Genomic DNA, 17,063 nt, shown 5'->3' on the forward strand with positions numbered 1-17,063 from the left:
CACCGCAATCTCTATCCCCTGGGCTGGAGGTGGCCACCAACTCTAACCCTCCCTATACAAGGAAATAGAGACCAGAGAGGGAAAGAGGCCGCCTCAATGAAACCTGGAAAGACCCAAGAGTCCTAGTGTCCCAGGCTGGCACTTTCTAAAGCAGCAGTGTCACTGCGGAGCCTGCAGAGAAACTTGACTCCAAGCTGTAGATTCTAGTAAAATCTGGAATCCTGGGAACCTGTGGAATGAAGGGGTCACTGGTCCCTGTGCAAAAAGAAACCCAAGTCACCTACTCTGTTTGGTTGCATAAAGGTGGGATCCTGAAATTCTCTTTTCATGCCTTTCTCCCCATGTGTTCCTGCCGCCTAGGCCCCCACCAAGCCCATCGGGAACCATCACTGCAGCCTACGGTCAGCCGCAGAACCACTCCATCCCCGTCTACGAAATGAAGTTTCCCGATCTGTGTGTATACTGAATTCTAAGAGCCGGAGCCCCTCTAGGGGATGGGGTCTGAGGAGGGCTCACTTCACGCCCACGCGACCACATGGAGATCTGGCTGGGATCTCTGAGAAAATGTCACCTTGGATGGCAGCGCCTCCCAGGCTAAGCCAAGGTGGAGACTCTCTGGTCCTTCTTGGCCCTCCTACCTCCTCCTCGTCTTCCCTGAGGGAGATCTCACCAATCAGCGTCTCACCTGCGCCCTCTTCGTCTTCTCTTATGTCAGCAGGGGCAGAGAATCGTGGGGTGTCTCTCGAGAGAAGCCGGGGGAAAGGGGCTTAGAAGCTCCTGCTTGGTGTTTTGAGTGAAGGGCTTCCACAGGGGGTGCATGTCCTCCCCAGAGGAGGGAGCTGGATGGAGACTTGGTTGCTGAGAGGAAGCTAAGGACTCTACTCCCCTGCGGAAGGAAGCTGAGAAGGGGATGGCTCTCTCCTCCCCAGCACTGCCCCTGCTCCCCGCCCGTGTCCCTGCTGTGTCTCTCACTCTCTTGCTCATCTCCCATTTGTCTGTGTTTCTACCATTAATGAATGCTAAGCCCTTGTAATGGAGCTGGGGTGGAGACACCACGAGGGGTGGGGGGGGCAGCAAAGGGTAGGAAGCAGGATGCAAGGCTGGCAGGAGGCGGGCCTGTGGCATCAGCAGTCCCAGCGGGCAAGTGTGGTCCCTGTAGCAGCTTCTTACCTCCTTTGTTCTTAAGGAGCTTGTGTTGGGCTCCCACGGTCCTGTCTGCTGGACGTTTTCCAGAGTTGGGTTCTCTCTCTGTGATGTCTTTCTTCTGAGGGTCCCAAGGTGTTCCTGGCACCTCTGGGTTGAGGAAAGGCCGAACAAGATAATCTCGGAGGGGAACTGCAGGGTCCTCAAGATTTGCCTATATCACCTCCTATGGAAAAGGCTCCCAGCCTGACCTGGGTTGTAGGAGAGTGGGGAGGGTGGGATGAGTGGCGTTTTGGGGCTCAAGGATATCAGAAGCCAACTTTTTAGATGTTCCGTTTGAAGAAAGAAGGATCTAACACCTAATATTAGGATGATTTCTTCACTCTCTGGACAAAGTCTGGGACATTGGCACCAACAGGCAACGCGTGTGGCTTGGGAGAGGCCATGGAGACCCCTTTGGGTTCTGGGTTCCTGTTTTCCTGGTGTGCCGTCTGTGTCTGTGTAATGAGGGTGTGCGGAGAGGAGCTAACACGGAGCCGGGCGGGGCCGCCCAGGAGGCAGTTTGCTACCTTCTTTGCCAATTCCCCTTTCTGGCCCCTTCTCCAGGAGCCTTTGTGTCTCCCGGGGTGCCCCTGACAGAACCTCACCTGGGGCTCCGCCCGTGGCAGTGCCGTGTGGTCCAAAATCGTCCTTTCCTTCTCCGTTAGTCACATTTCCTGTAACTCCTCTGAGCCGACATAACCTACAGTAAGATGTGAGTGTCAGATGTCCTCTCCCTGGAGTCTGCTTTCTAAAGGGGGCAGGGTGAGTAGATTTCTTGATCCAAAGGAATCTTTTTTTTTTTCCTAGAGATAGGGGTCTCACTATGTTGCCCAGGCTGGCCTCGAACTCCTGAGTTTAAGTGATTCTCCCGCCTCAGCCTCCTGAGTAGCTGGGAATCCCTTTTTAGGGTACAATTTCAGGCAGTGTGGCATGGAGTCAGAAGCAGCCTGTTTCTCCTAAGGGGAGGGCAGGCTTCTCAGGATGGCCTCAGCTCATAGCCCCATGCGTGGTGCACACGGATGTGCAGGGAGAGCCTGATTGTTAGGTGGATGTATTTTCCAGAATCGGGGAGAGACTGAACATGAGCATTTCCCATTAATATGTGCAATAAATGTCTTGGGGAAGGGGCTATTTGACCCTCATTCCCATAGTTTCGGCACTTCAGATGAAGCTCTTTCCTGTGGTCACCATCTCCGCTGTGGGCACGCAGCATCTTTTTCTTGTTTTTTGTTTTTGATTTTGTTTTTGATTTTGTTTTTTTGAGACGGAGTCTCGCTCTGTCACCCAGGCTGGAGTTCAATGGCGCGACCTCGGCTTACTGTGACCTCCGCCTCCTGGGTTCAAGCGATTCTCCTGCCTCAGCCTCCTGAGTAGCTGGGATTGCAGGCATATGCCACCATGCCTGTCGAATTTTGTGTTTTTAGTAGAAATGGGGTTTCACCGTGTCGGCCAGGCTGGTCTCAAACTCCTGACCTCGAGCGATCCACCCGCCTCAGCCTCTCAAAGTGCTGGGATTACAGGCGTGAGCCACCGCGCCCGGCTTGGCACGCGGCTTCTGAATGGCCTGAGGGCAGGGCCCAGGCATGGAGGCTCCTGCGCCCCCAAGGCTTTTTGGCTGTGTTTTGTGGTCTCTGGCTTATGCTCAACCCAATTCTACAAGCATGAACTTAGACTTCTCTTTAATATTTCTGTATTTAAAAACCACCTTTAAATTAACTCAAACTTGACAGCAACCAACCTTTGAAAGAAACTTTAAAGAAAACTGAAATCTTGATTCACAGACATGTTCTTTCCTCACTGGCTCCTCCCAGGTTTTATCCTGTGCCCAGCTTGGGTGAGAGACCCACTGTTTCTTGGGCCTACTTGCCATTACGGTTCCCCAGTGGCAGCTTCATCCTGAGCACTGCCTGTGAACGCTGGTTCTGTGACTTGGCAGTCGCCTCCCTGGAGCATCTTTCCAGAGCCAGCATTAGAACCAGAGACCCCCAGGTCCACTCAGATGTTTCTGCCCCTCATCCCCATCCTGTGAATAGAGAGATAGAAAAGGTGCAGGTTCCTGCTGCTTAGACTCTGCTGTTACCTCTCCATCTGTCCCAGGCAGCTTTTCCTTTCCATCACTGCTGCTTGGCAAAAAAAGTGCTTCTTTTGAAGAACTGGTCATTTTTTGAGTGCCCTCTTCTCAGTTTCATTTAAACTTACACTCAGGAGAGTGTTGGGTTGTCTGCTGACATGGAGTAGAACCTGGATTCTGGCCAAATAGGCCAGAATCAGAAAGGTGAAGGTGAGTGTGATAGTAGGTAATCTCCTCACCCCAGCACAGGCCCTGAGAGAGAGGCAAAGCAGTTTGACGGGATCCGGAGGGGAGGGAGGCACCCCGGCCCTTGGCCTGGCATCAGTGAGTCCTGCCTTCCAAGCCCCCGGAGGCTGGTGGCACTGCATTGTGCCCCTTTTTGCCACCCTTCTCTGCTGTGATTTTGAGCGAAGAGGAGTCAGTAAGCCCATTAAGACCAGCTGCTCCCAAAGCCCAAAGACTCCGGCTTTGTGGGGAAGGGCTAGCGTTGGTCAGGACTCTGCTGACAGCACTGAGAAGGCAGGAATGTATTTGAGATTTGGAAGTTCTGTTAATTTGGTGGAGTCAGGTGAATGGATAAGAAGCAGATCGGCAGAAAGCACCAGTGTGGTCCCAAGGCTCCCTCTGTTTTCCTTGCCATGGAGTCCCCAGCGCCTTGTGCCTGTTTCCATTTCCCTCTTTGAAAAGTAGAAATCAGTGGTTTATTAACTCCTGAACAGCCTTCTCACTGTAGAAGGAGCCTGAGCAGGTCAGAAGACCTAGAAAAGTCCTCAGATACCCCACTCTGTCCAACCCCCTTTCTCATGTACAAATATAAATGAATGAGCAGGAAAAGAGGAGGTCTGGACCCACTAAAGTACTTGAAGAAGCACAAGTGTCGTAGATGTGCCGCCTTTTGCCCTGGGTGTTCTAGATCCCATAGAACACGTTTCAGCTGGACTAAGAATCAGACTAGCCAGGGGTTCTTCTGAACAGCTCAGGCCAGACCTCTGGGCTCCTCTGGGGACCCTGGGATGTGAGGCCTTGCAGTTTCCATTCCATTGTCCCCAGGCCTCCTGACCTGGTGACAGAGAATGCCCGAGAAATGTGAGTCTGTTTTTCCCAGTTCCTCTTCATGACCAGGAAATGGCAGCTGGCCGGTTGGCGTCCTGTGGGAAAGGGCTAACCTGGCCTGTTAGGTAGATACTAGGTTTAAAGGTAGACAGGGAGATGGCATCATCAGGGCAGACCAGGCCTACTTCTGTGACCCCAGACCTTGGCAGGCAGGTCTTGCTGAAACCAGGCATCTCCCTCACACCTGGGGAAAGGTTTAGGGCAACGTGTTGCCTCTTCATCCCGTTAACCCTAGAAATCTGGTTAGAGTGGCCCCTTACCCCAAGTCTGGCCTAGGTCTGAAGACTGCAGAAGGATAGTCATGATGGGCCCATCCTAGAGCCTGGCTTGCTGGGTATGGCGGGGACAGGAGGGCGGGGGGACAGGAGGGCGGGGACAGGAGGGTGTTGGGAAGGGCCTGAGGCCAAAGCCAGTTTTCTGTGCTCCCTTTAGCCCCAGCCTGGCTGGCCAGATCTCCTCTCCTTCAGGGGACCGTGGGTTCACCCAAGCCAGTCACCTTCCTCTTCCAAGCTCTACCCCCATGACTGTTGATTTCTGGCACGTGGAGGCAGAGTTATGAATCCACAAATGCTGCAGCCCATACCTCGTAATGTGTCTGTGTCCACTTAGAGCCTCACAACCTGGCTGAGTGTGTGTGTGCACGTGTGTGTAGTATAGTTTGTAGTTGACAATATGTGTATATAATAGCTTGTGTATTTATATGTGAGTACAGAATTAGTGCCCGTGGCGGTTTTCTGTATTTTAAACCCATTGAATTGATTAGTTTTATTTTCGGGAAGTGGGAAAGGGGGAGTGGGGGGAAGTGTAGGAAGAAGGACTCTTAGCCAAATCATTCTCTAGGACTATTAGTCGCGATCTCCCAGTGAGCCGTCATGATGCCCTTTTCAAATAAATGTTAATGTTGTCACCACATGGCTGTTTGATTTCTTTAAAGCAAATGGTTTTTTTGAGAAGCAAATGCGATCTGAAAATACCAACAGTGTACTACTGACATTTAGCCACCTCCACTAACCATGACTTTACCTGTCTTAGAGGGAGAAGGTGTGGGGGAAAGGAGGCTACCAAGATGGAAACCTCAGGCCCAGCATGCCCAGCATGGGAGCATCCTGTTAGGAAGGCCTAGGCCATTATTCATTCTAGCACATTCCATGTAAGCCATATTGGGGAACACCTTGTCTTAAGAATCTGGCTTCCTGGCCAGGTGCAGTGGCTTATGCCTATAATCCCAGCACTGTGGAAGGCCAAAATGGGTGGATCACTTGAGGCCAGGGGTTCGAGACCAGCCTAGCCAACATGGTAAAACCCCGTCTCTACTAAAAATACAAAAATTAGCCAGGTGTGGTGGCGGGCGCCTGTACTCCCAGGTACTCGGGAGGTTGAGGTGAGGAAATCACTTGAACCGGGGAGGCAGAGGTTGCAGTGAGCCGAGATTGCACCACTGCGCTGCAGCCTGGGAGACAGAGCGAGACCCTGTCTCAAAAACAAAAAAAGAATCTGGCTTTCTGACTCACCGCATATCAAAACTTCACAGGGAGAATTCCCAATTATTTTTTCATTGTGAACTCCCAGAGCATCAAAATAACACGGGGTACCTATGTCAGCGCCACACACAGAGGCTTCCCAGCTGGCTTTGCTCTATACTGCACTGGTCTATCTAATGCATTTGACATGTATGTGTGCATCTCTATGTGGTAAGTCTCATGTGAATTGTAAATGCATGTAAATGTGCAAACCTGTGGTCCCAGCATTGTGACAGCACTATGGGGAGATACAAAAGAAACACACACCTGGCTTCTGCCCTTGCAAAGCTTGAAATTTTCCTGAGAAAAGATAGGCATGGATGCAGCAAGGAACTTGCCATCCAAGCCGGACAGCATGCCCTCTAGTGTGGAAGGGGCTGATGGCAGAAACACTGAAAATGAACAGGGCACCTGGCAAAGGGCATCACTTGCCCCACAAAGGTGGACATGAGCCTGAGTTCATACTGAAAAGAGAGTTGCATTCAAAATGGTAGGGGAGCCAGGGGCGGTGGCTCACCCCTGTAATCCCAGCACTTTGGGAGACCGAGGTGGGCAGATCACCTGAGGTCAGGAGTTCCAGACCAGTCTGGCCAATATGGTGAAACCCTGTCTCTACTAAAAATACAAAAATTAGCTGGGCGTGGTGGCACATGCCTGTAATCCCAGCTATTTGGGAGGTTGAGGCAGGAGAATCGCTTGAACCCGGGAGACAAAGGTTACAGTGAGCTGAGATTGCGCCACTGCACTCCAGCCTGGGTGACAGAGCGAGACTTCGTCTCGAAAACAACAACAAAATTGCAGGGGAGGGTGGGGGATTCCAGGCAGAGAGTATAGGACGATGTGAGGCCTGTGAGGAGACCAGCAAGTGTGAGACAGCGCCTTCATCCAGGGAAACTTGGGAAGCAGGGTTTGGTAAAGAGAGAGTGCCCATCTACAAGGGTCCTGTCCACCATGCTTAGTAGTTTGGAATTGACAGAAATTGGGGTGGGGGCACTGTTTTGACTCTTGAGCCTGGGACTGTGGGGGGGGGGGGGGGAAAGCAAGATTTTGTATACACTAATACGAAGAATTCATATATGATGGGCTGGGGAGAGGGCTGGAGTCTAGGAGACCAATTGGTTAGGAAGCTGTTATCAGAGAGGCCTGGGGGAAGTACTAAGGATGAGGAGAAGGGTTGGAGCTGAAATATGTGGGGAGGGAGGAGCTTGGGCATAGCAGGAGAGATCAGAGGGCCTCAATCAGGGCTTAAGCCCTAGGGGCTGGAAGAAGCAACTGTGTAGTGTATGTTGTATTAAAACAGACGTGTGTCTCCATGAGTGTGAGAGAGACCATATGTTTGAGCGTATCTGTGAGTAGCCTGGGAGTGCAAATTGGGACTGATACCAACTCTCAGCTCTCACACTTAGCTTCTGTGATGAAAAGATTATGTCCATTTTGTCCTTTAATCTTCATAATAACCCTCATACCGGGAAGGGAGGGATAGATGACAGAACTAAATTTTGGAGAAGTTCAGAGACTTACCTAAGGTCCTATGGATTGTCAGGAGCAGTCAGGACTCAGTTCCCTGGAGACATTACCAAGACTTCTCACGTGACAGTCCAGAGCCCTCCCAGGCGTGGGTAGGCCTCAACCTGTACAACTGGCTTTTGGAGGTGGACAAGAGCCGGGGAGCCCCTGAGCACCCGGGGTCACTCTTGCAGGAATCCTGCCTTTGCACGTGTGCTAGCTGAGCAGTCTTCCACTCAGTGGAGTGTGTGGAAAATACGGCCATCCTAGAGGTGTTGGAGCCACCCTGAGCCTTCACCCAAACTATCTGATCCCTTGAAGATCCATTTGGGGGTAGGGGGAGGAAGCACATTTTCCTTACATGCTCACTACGTCCCGGGAAATAGCCTACCGCATGGAAACCACGGTGCTCCTCCGATCCATGCTGCTGTTATTTGACGGCTACGTATTTTTATTTCATTCACACAGTTTACATTCAAAGTCAGAGGCGGATGTGAAATTTGAAAGGTTTTATTTCCTGACTACAGACAGCTTTAAGAGGCTGAATATCTGCCGCGACCACCGCCCCCAGGCTGGGCAGCAGCAGGGTAGGGGAGAGCAAGGGGCTTTGGGGTCGACCTCCCTGGGGAGGGTAGCCCCAGGGCCCCGCTGTGCCCTCACTGGCCCTTCTTGTAGGCGTTCTTGATGATGGCGTTTTTGAACAGTGTCACCAGGGGAGTCTGGCTCTTCTCGGAGGTCATGAAGCCGCCGTAGCGCTTGTCCTTGGGCGGGCTGCCCCAGCGGAAGTGCTCCATCCTGTAGGGGCCCTCATCCTTCTTCTCGGCCGCCACCAGCAGGCTGTGCTCCAGGTCGGCCCGGGGCCCCGCGCCGTCGTCCGCAGGGCCGTCGGGGCCATCCCCCGCCCGGGGCCGCTGGCCGGTCAGCTCCCTCTTGAACTCCAGGGGGAAGGCCTCGGCCGACTCGTCCTCGGCGCCATTGGGGTACACCTTCACCGGGCGCCGCTTCTTGCCCACCGGCTTGCCCCAGCGGAAGTGCTCCATGGAGTAGGACCGCTTGCCCTCGCGCGGGCCCGGCTCGGCGCCATCGCCAAGGGGCTCGGGGCCGCCCTCAGGTAGCAAGCCGCGGTCTTCGCCAGCCGCGACGTCCTCGCGCTTCTGCGCTGCGCCGCTGCCGCTGCTACTGTTGCGGCGGCCGAATCGGTCCCAGCGGAAGTGGCCCATGACGTACTTCCGGGGGTTCTCGGTCAGAGGCTGCTCGTCGCCATTGCCCGGGAACACAGGAGTCTCGGCCGAGAGGTCGGGCTTGCAGGCCCGGATGCACTCCTGGGGGAAGACGCGAGGGCATGAGGGCAGCCCGTGCCCTACACCCCGGCCCGGCCACTGCGCGCGTCACTGCGCCTAGGCCCTGGCTGCCCTCGCCACGTGCCGGGGACACAGGGCGCAATGTCGGGCGTGTCAAGCGTCGAGGCTTCCCTACAGAGCAGGTCTGCCCACCTGCTTTCTTGGCACTCGTGGGCATCTAAGATCTTGCCACCGACTCTTTTGTTCCATCCCCTGCATGCTTCTGCCTGGCAACTGCAACAAACTCCCCATCCCATTCCATGGTTTGTCTAGCCATCTAGCCATTCCTAGCTTTTGTGACTAGGACCAAAGTCTTATTGTTATATGCCTGACATAAAGGAGTGGCTCCAGGAAAGGCAGACAGGTGGTAGTTATTGGCACTTAATGAATATTGAGGGCAGGGCGCAGTGGTTCATGCCTATAATCCCAATACTTTGGGAGGCCAGGGCAGGCAGATCACCTGAAGTCAGGAGTTCAAGACCAGCATGGCCAATTTATGGTGAAATACCATCTCTAGCATAAATAAATAAATAAGCTGGGTGTGGTGGCGGGCACCTGTAATCCCAGCTATCAGGAGCCTGAGTCAGGAGAACCACTTGAACCCGGGAGGTAGAGGCTGCAGTGAGGCAAGATCACACCACTGCACTCCATACACCAGCCTGGGCAACAGAGCAAGACTCCATCTCATTAAAAAAAAAAAAAATATATATATATATATATATAGAATAAATACATATGGTTTAATTCAAGTCCAGGAGGGGAGTGGGGCTGAAATTTGGGGGATAATCTCTCCATGTGATAGAAGTCTGGCTACTAGGGCCCATATTTTTAAACATATTTTAAATAATGCCCCAACCTTACCTCAGTGATGGAAAACCTACTTTATGCCCTACCCCAGCTTCATCTCTGCACTAAGCCTCCAAAACTGCACCTTGGTTCTTTCACGACTTCTAAGCTGATCTCTGAGAGATTCCCCCAGTGAGCTCTGGGGCAAGCTCATTTCCCTGTAATCTCATTCTGGCTGGAGGGAGGGGTGGAAAGCCAGGGTTATTTGCATTGCACCGTCTGTGGAACCTGTGTCTCTGCTCCTTGTCCCTGGAGGACTCAATTGTGGTACATATTTGCTTAGGAAAATGGCTGCGTAGGTTGCAGCCTTGAGTTTTCAGTGATAAAAAGATGAAAAGCTCACTGGCTGCTCTCTTACTTGAGAATAGCAAAGGAGAAAATAAAAGGATTCTACCCACTCTGTTGAGCTGGACATTTCCGACTTCAGGTGTTTAGAATTACAGCTCTGTGGAATGTTAACAATGGAAAAAACTAACTTACACTCCCCTCCCCTGGATGGATAATGAAACAGGAGACTCAGAGAGGTGATAGGACCTGGTCAAGGTCCCACAGCTCACGACTGGGACTAGAACCCATGTGTCCTGACTATGTCCAGTGCGCCCTCCCTGGTGAGCTGTGCAGTGGGTGTCTTAAGTCAAGAGACTCTTGGGTCTTTCTGAACTGGAACTCACAGAATTCCCTGGACTCTTCGTTTCTATTTTATATTACACATGGAAATTGCTCTGTGTCTTTGAGGACCTCATTCTATCTTCACCTTAACTCAGCTTCTGCATTGACAAAATACACAGAATGTAATTATGTACATTCCACCCTCAGCACCTGCCAGGTGATGGTAACAGGATTAAAATCCCAGTCACTGATAATAACAGTGTGGGTTTTTTGTTTGCTTGTTTGTTTTGTTTTGTTTTGAGACAAGGTCCCATTCTGTTACCCAGACTGAAGTACGATGGCATAATCATAGCTTACTGTGACCTCAAACTCTTGGCCTCAAGTGAACCTCCTAAGTAGCCGGGACTACAGGCACATGCCACCACACCTGGCTAACGTTTTTATTTTTTGTAGAAATGGGGGTCTCACTATGTTGCCCAGGCTAGTCTTGAATCCCTGGGCTCAAGCAATCCTCCCACCTTAGCATCCAAAAGTGCTGGGATTACAGCCATAAGCCATCTTGCCTGGTCTCAGTGTGCCTTTTAATCTCTGGATTTGGCATCATTACTCATTTATGCCCCCCAACACACACACACACACACACACACACACACACACACACACCACACATGCAGATACATACACCCTGTGGTGACCTGGAGGGAGCTCCTATCTGACACAAAGGGCCTTCACATGCTCTGGAAAGACTGCAGAGGGACATGGGGGAAGGCCAGTCCTCCAGAAGTAGCATGAGACATTTGGCACCAATTACAGGAGAAAAACAAAAAAGTCCCCTGGTTTTTCCTTCTTCCAGAGATGATTTGAAGAACTACCTGGCTGGTTTTGCAACTGGTAGTAGATAAAAGGGTAAGAAATATGGAATGAAAATGGCAAGTGATATGAGCTTCTTAAAAAGGAATAGTTTGGGAAGCTAAAGATTTAAAGTACAGAATAGATTGAGGGGGCAATTATTGTTCTTATAGCACCATCTCTAGCTTAAGGGTTTCAAGGTCTCCATAGAAGATGGGGCAGAAAGTAAGGATAACTAAACAGAAATTGTGGACTCAACCCCTCTCCCTGAAGCTGCTTCCTTCCCTCATTCCTTCTCCCATTTCTTACTTCACTGCAAAGTTTCGCTCCTGCCCTGGGTTGAATCACGCCTATCACTGGGAATGAATTTCCCTTTCCCCACACCCCTTTCTTTTGAGCTTTCCCAGCTCCAGTCCCATCTGATGTCTAAGCCAAGATGGCAGTCATGGCCCACGTACCAGCAGGTTGCTTTCCGTGGTGAGGTCCTGACACTGGCTGCTCTCCAGGCACCAGCCACGCACTTCCATGGAGGCCTGAAGCAGCAAGGCCAGCAACAGGGCCCCCGAGCGGCTGCAGCACGATCTCGGCATCTTCCAGGCAGGCTGAGGCACTGCAGAAGCAAACAAGATTGGTGGGACCCCTGCAAGGAGCAAAACAATGTTGGCCACTCACCAGGAAGGAACCTTGAGCCAACATTAACAACACACTCTCTTGTGGAGTTAAAGGCATTTTAAGGACAGGAGCAATGCTGAGAAAGGAGGTGTGTAGTAGGGTGGTGGTATAAGTTGTGGTAAGGAGGAAGAAATGGACCTGGGTAAACTGTGGCCATTTCCCTGTTGTCTTCTATTAAAATGAGACACCTAAAAAGGTTAAGGCTGGAAGCTATTTTGGGGATTGCTTGGTTCTGCCCCTCCCATGAGAGATGGGAAAATTGAAGCCCAAAGAGAGACAATTACTTTAATGTTCGTGACAAGGTAAGGCTAAGCTCCTAACAGAGAACTCTCCTATTTCACTACATGAAGCTGTAGCTCTAACATGCCAGATCTAAGGGGTTAAAGTAACTTGGGAAAAACAGAGGACCCTGAAATTCCTGCTCAAGATGGTCTTTTCCCCTTTTATTCCACCAGGATCCTATCATTCCTCTGAAACTCTATTTCCTATGAATATTGGGTTGACAGCAAAGCAAATAAAACCACTGGCCAATTTAGGCAGCATTTCAAGCAACCTGATTTAATGTCCTGCACACAAATTACTCTGGTGATCACTATTATCCAGACTCCAGTAACTTTGGAGAGCTTCATTTATAAAGCAGATCTGAGCCAGGCGCAGTGGCTTATGCCTGTAATCCCAGCACTCTGGGAGGCCGAGGCAGGCAGATCACAAGGTCAGGAGATCGAGACCACGGTGAAACCCCGTCTCTACTAAAAATACAAAAAATTAGCCGGGTGCGGTGGTGGGCGCCTGTAGTCCCAGCTACTCAGGAGGCTGAGGCAGGAGAATGGCGTGAACCCAGGAGGCGGAGCTTGCAGTGAGCCGAGATCACGCCACTGCACTCCAGGCTGGGCGACAGAGCGAGACTCCGTCTCAAAAATAAAATAAAATAAAATAAAATAAAATAAAATAAAGCAGATCTCAGTTCTTTTAAATCTGGCTCATCTTCTGAATACATCACATGTCAGATGTCTTGTTCTCTAGATCTCTGAAATGTGGTCTGAAATGGCGGGATTTGAAGAGGATGCAGGTGTGGAGGGGAAAGAGACAGACCAGAAGGGAATTACCTCCTGGTGGAACAGCCACTGCAGATACTTTTGAAGAATCCAGAAAGTGCCTGTGGGCAGAAGCTGAGGTCAAGATACCAGGGGACAGTAAAGAGGGGTCATCTATGATACCTCTAGTCCCTTGCGCCCACCCCTTTCTCCAGCACTACCCTCGCACTGCCAGATTTCCCTTAACCAGATGGACCCCCTGAAGCCATCTGGAGGACTGAGATCAGCTCACCACCAACCCGACAATCATTTTGGATTTCAGAAGATCTTCTCAGCCAGCTGCTAGAAAGAAATGTAATTAGATGAGAAAAGTGATTCACATTAAAGTGTGGATGACTAAGTGTCTTGTCACTCCTAATGAACGCTGGCATTTTAAAATAAGTTTGCCTAAAAGAAATCTCTCATTTGGGGAGGCGTTGGCCAAATCTTTTTTATATAGGGGAGGCTTTGGAAGTGAAAGTCCTCCGAAGTGCTCATTGTCTACTTCAGAAGGCCACTTCCTTCTCTCTGCCCCACCCTTGCCCTATTCCCCAGGCGCTGGGCCAGCGCAGGGCTCGCTTCTGAAGCATTGCTGGGCAAGGCTGAGCATTTTCAGAGCAGCCATTAGATGGCGCTGGCAGCCAGTGACTGGCCCAGGGGCGCTTCTGCCAAAGGGGCAACTGAACGAGCTTTGGTCCTCTCCTGGCTCCAAGAGACAGGCTGTTCCCATTGTAGCCTGCCAGTGATCCAGTTAAAGTACACAGTCCGAACTTGGTGGACCAGGCAATTAGATTAAAGCTCCAAGTTGACTGTAGCACATTTAGCTCTGAAAAATGCCCAGATGTTACAGTCACAGAAAAATGGTAGTTACATATGTCACCAAATGCAAATGTAAAGTAACATATTAGTAGAGGAAAAAAATAAAATCATACAGGTCTAATGGTTCCCTCAACTATATTTCAATTGTCGCCAAAGATAACTACTCTGGAGTGATTTCCATTTGCTAGAAGCAATGACTTCAGGCCTTCCTGGAAAGCCCCAGAGAGCATTTCCCCTCCTTATGCCCTATGGGCTGTGTTGTACAATTTGGTAACATATTCACTCCCACCCTCTCAGAGCTTATATTCTGATGCTCAACCGTTAGATGGCTGCTATTGCTAAAGTTTCAGATTCCTTCCTGAAAGATGGTTTTGTGTTTGCATTGTATATTTTGCTTATGTATATGTGTATTTGCTTATGTGTATTTTCAGTTTTCTACAATGAACAAATATTACCTTTTTGTGTCATTTTCTTAAAGCAACAAATTATTGGGGAAATATCAAATGTTGTGCTTTTTAAAGTAGGGCAAGTATTATAATCCAAAAATGGAAAGCTCTGGAAAAATAGAAACTTGCAATTTGCTTATCCAAAGATTAACTTTTTAGTAGAACTACACTTATTAGAACTTCATAGGTGTGAGCTCAACAAATCATTTTGTTTGTTACTCTAAAACTGCACGCTAGCCTTGCCCTTCTGTAAAGATTAGAGGAGCACAGGGGCGGAATTTTGTCCTTACACCATGACATACATGCATCGAGTCCTAAAACAAAAGTATCAAAGGAATATTAAGTCATTAAAGTGGCCATAATCTGTGCATAACTTATAAACTGACAAAAAAAAAAATCCACACACACTTTTATTTTCCTTGGCTTCTTCCAGCCATTCTGTAAGAACCCTTCCTGCCCCATTTAAACATGAAGAATTTGGGGAATCCAAATGCCAAATGGACTGTCTCTCCTTCACTGGAAACGCCCCTTACCTGAGCCTTGATCATTCCAAATGGCTGCCTGCGCCCTGAACCCAGGGTCTGCGCCATAAACGGTCCGCCCCTGGTTCTGTTGAGGGCATCCGAAACTGGACAGTGCATTTCAGGACCTGGGACAGCTCCCGCCCGGCCACCTGTTTTTAACCCCAGCTAGGTCTTGGAGAGAAGAGACCCAACTATTCTGTATTGTAATTGACCCAGGAATTTATCATAGCGCGGCCACCTCGGGTGCGCTAAGGTGGGCAGGGAAACAAGGATTCAGGGGTCTGAATCCAAAAAAATCTGGAAGGTAGGGCGTTCACTATGACTTTTATCCTTTTCTTTGCTGCCCCGTTTCCAACATTAAATTGTGAGAGCGTGTATGAAATCTGACTTTCAAGAAGTGACATCTATCCTGGAAATTGGGAGCAAGAGATACTAAAAGACCGGGCTGGCCGGGTGCTGTGGCTCACGCCTGTAATCCCAGAACTTTGGGAGGCCAAGGCGGGCGGATCACCTGAGGTCGGGAGTTTGAGATCAGCCTGACCAACATGGAGAAACTCCGTCTCTACTAAAAATACAAAAACTAGCCGGATGTGGTGGCGCATGTCTGTAATCCCAGCTACTCGGGAGGCTGAGGCGGGAGAATCGCTTGAACCCGGGAGGCGGAGGTTGCGGTGAGCGGAGATCGCCCCTTTGCTTTCCAGCCTGGGCGACAAGAGCGAAACTCCGTCTCAAAAAAGAAAAAAAAAAAAGACCAGGCTGTCCCAAGACCTCCTAGCAGGCGCTCGGAGCCTCCGGGGCCCTAGCAGCCTGCGATCCCGGTTTCCCCACATGAGCGCCGTGAACCCAGACCGCGACGAGCCCCTGGGGGATCGGAGGCCGCCGGCTCTCTGGAGGCAGCGCCTGCAGCTCCGCGGCCGTTCGCCCAGGGGCCGGACGTGGGCCCTCTAGCTCAGCTGCCGGCGGCTTCTCACGCCGCAGTCGGCACAGAAAGTTTGCCGAGAACTCAGGACCGCGGAGAGCCAGAGGCGCTCAGGTCCGCCTTCGGAGCCGGAGCCGGCAGACTGCATCGCGAGGACGCGGACAGGGAATCCCGGGGAAAGAGCGCGGTTCCCCCCGGCTGCGCCCTTACCTGTCCCGGGAGGCTGTTCTCTGAGGGCGGGGACGCTCGGCGGCCTCTCTCGGTCGCTGCTCTTCTATCCCTCCTTCGCCGTCTCTTGGTCCCGCGCTCCTCTGTCCTTATATACTTACCGAGCTCTCCTGGCGGGCCCGGGACCTTGACCTTCCCGGCAGCGCACGAGCAACAACCCGGGCCCGAGGAAGGGGGGCCGCGGGGCGTGGGAGGGGGGCTTCCAGACGGGGGAAGAGCGCAGGGGAGACGCGCCCGGAAAGGGGCTGGAATTAGCACTGTCCTGCCGAAGGCGCACCTGAAGCCCGCCCTCAGGAAGAACTTAATTATGGATGGCGCTGGGTCTCCGCTTAGGACGGGCGGGAGGCTTAGCACCCCGGTGTGGGGCAGGCCGGGCAGCCTCTGAGGTCATCGAGGCGAGGGTGAAGTTACCCGCGTGCGTGCTGGGGCTGGCATCTGCCTGGTTCTCATTCGGCGGTAAATATCACCGCAGACGGGGAGGCCTCCGATTTCCCCATTGTTTGGAAACTGTGATGTGGAAGTTGTGGGGAATCATATTTTCTCTGTTCCACTTTGGGAGGGGAGGAGGGAGCAGAGGTCAGGAGCCGTCTTGGGGGTGTGAAGGTGAACTACACTGCTCCCCCGGGGCCTGCTCTCCAAGGGCCTAGTTTGGGGGAGGCTTCCTCCTGTGCTCCAAGCCTCAAGGAAAAAGTCCTGTTAACCTTAAACCATTAAATAGAGAGAGGGTGATGCTGTGAAGAGCAGCTGAAGTGCTGACAGGGCGGTCTGGGGACTCAGACAATTTTCAACATCCCCTTTGGCCCTGGAGTTCTGGCTTGGCTTTTGTTCCAAATGTCAGACCAGAGAGAAGAGGACAGCACTCAAACCAAGCCTAAGAGACTCTACCTTAACCTGGAGTAAATACACAAAACCAAATGTGCGATGTGGTGGGTGTGAGAGGGAGTATTGGGACTAAACTGTACTTCAAATGAAGACACTTGCTTAATCTGCCAAATGCCAGAACTTTCCTGATTCCCCATGAGATGCTCTTTTAGACTCCAGGACTCTTGTGGATTCAACTTTTCTGGTGACATTGGCTTTACATTCAGCAATCCTTTCCTTTTGGACCACAAGAGAGATCCAAGCTCCTCCACAGTAGACAAGGCGCTTCATCACCCAGCCCTGGCCCCTTTCCAGGGCCATTTCCCAGTTCTCCACCTTGCATCCTGGCACTTCAGCATGCACAAACATTCACACTGCTAGAACGTGGCTTTCCTGGGTCTCCATTGTCCAAACTGTTTCCCCAACTAGAACATCCTTCCTCTCTCCAGCCATCCAGGAGCTTGACTGACATCAAGATGTAG

General features: G+C 51.3%; 2 protein-coding genes across 7 annotated transcripts in view; one reads left to right on the plus strand and one right to left on the minus strand.

Moving 5' to 3' along the window:
- EFR3B (EFR3 homolog B) overlaps window positions 1-5,280 on the plus strand; it is a 113,853-nt gene extending 108,573 nt beyond the window's left edge. For 2 of the 3 annotated variants that reach the window (XM_025353927.1, XM_025353928.1), the window contains exon 23: window positions 361-5,280. In XM_025353927.1, coding sequence (XP_025209712.1) covers window positions 361-466 — 106 coding nt within the window. In that variant the 3' untranslated portion in view covers window positions 467-5,280. The remainder of the gene's footprint in view (window positions 1-360) is intronic. The other variant, XM_025353929.1, reaches the window with a different exon arrangement.
- Window positions 5,281-7,884: 2,604 nt separating this feature from the next.
- On the minus strand, window positions 7,885-16,056 carry POMC (proopiomelanocortin). Of its 4 annotated transcripts, none has more exons than XM_025354574.1 (4): window positions 15,703-16,056; window positions 12,818-12,867; window positions 11,498-11,649; window positions 7,885-8,717 (listed from the first exon to the last, which is right to left on the minus strand). In XM_025354574.1, exons 3-4 carry the CDS (start codon window positions 11,627-11,629, stop codon window positions 8,052-8,054), a joined length of 798 nt encoding a protein of 265 aa, XP_025210359.1. In that variant the 5' UTR covers window positions 11,630-11,649; window positions 12,818-12,867; window positions 15,703-16,056; the 3' UTR covers window positions 7,885-8,051. The 4 variants fall into 4 exon arrangements, with proteins under 4 accessions (XP_025210359.1, XP_025210361.1, XP_025210357.1 ...); XM_025354576.1 differs by having other exon boundaries at window positions 11,498-11,679; XM_025354572.1 differs by lacking the exon at window positions 12,818-12,867.
- Window positions 16,057-17,063: the final 1,007 nt, after the last annotated feature.

This window comes from Theropithecus gelada, chromosome 13, assembly GCF_003255815.1.
Source record: "Theropithecus gelada isolate Dixy chromosome 13, Tgel_1.0, whole genome shotgun sequence".
NCBI lineage: Eukaryota > Metazoa > Chordata > Mammalia > Primates > Cercopithecidae > Theropithecus > Theropithecus gelada.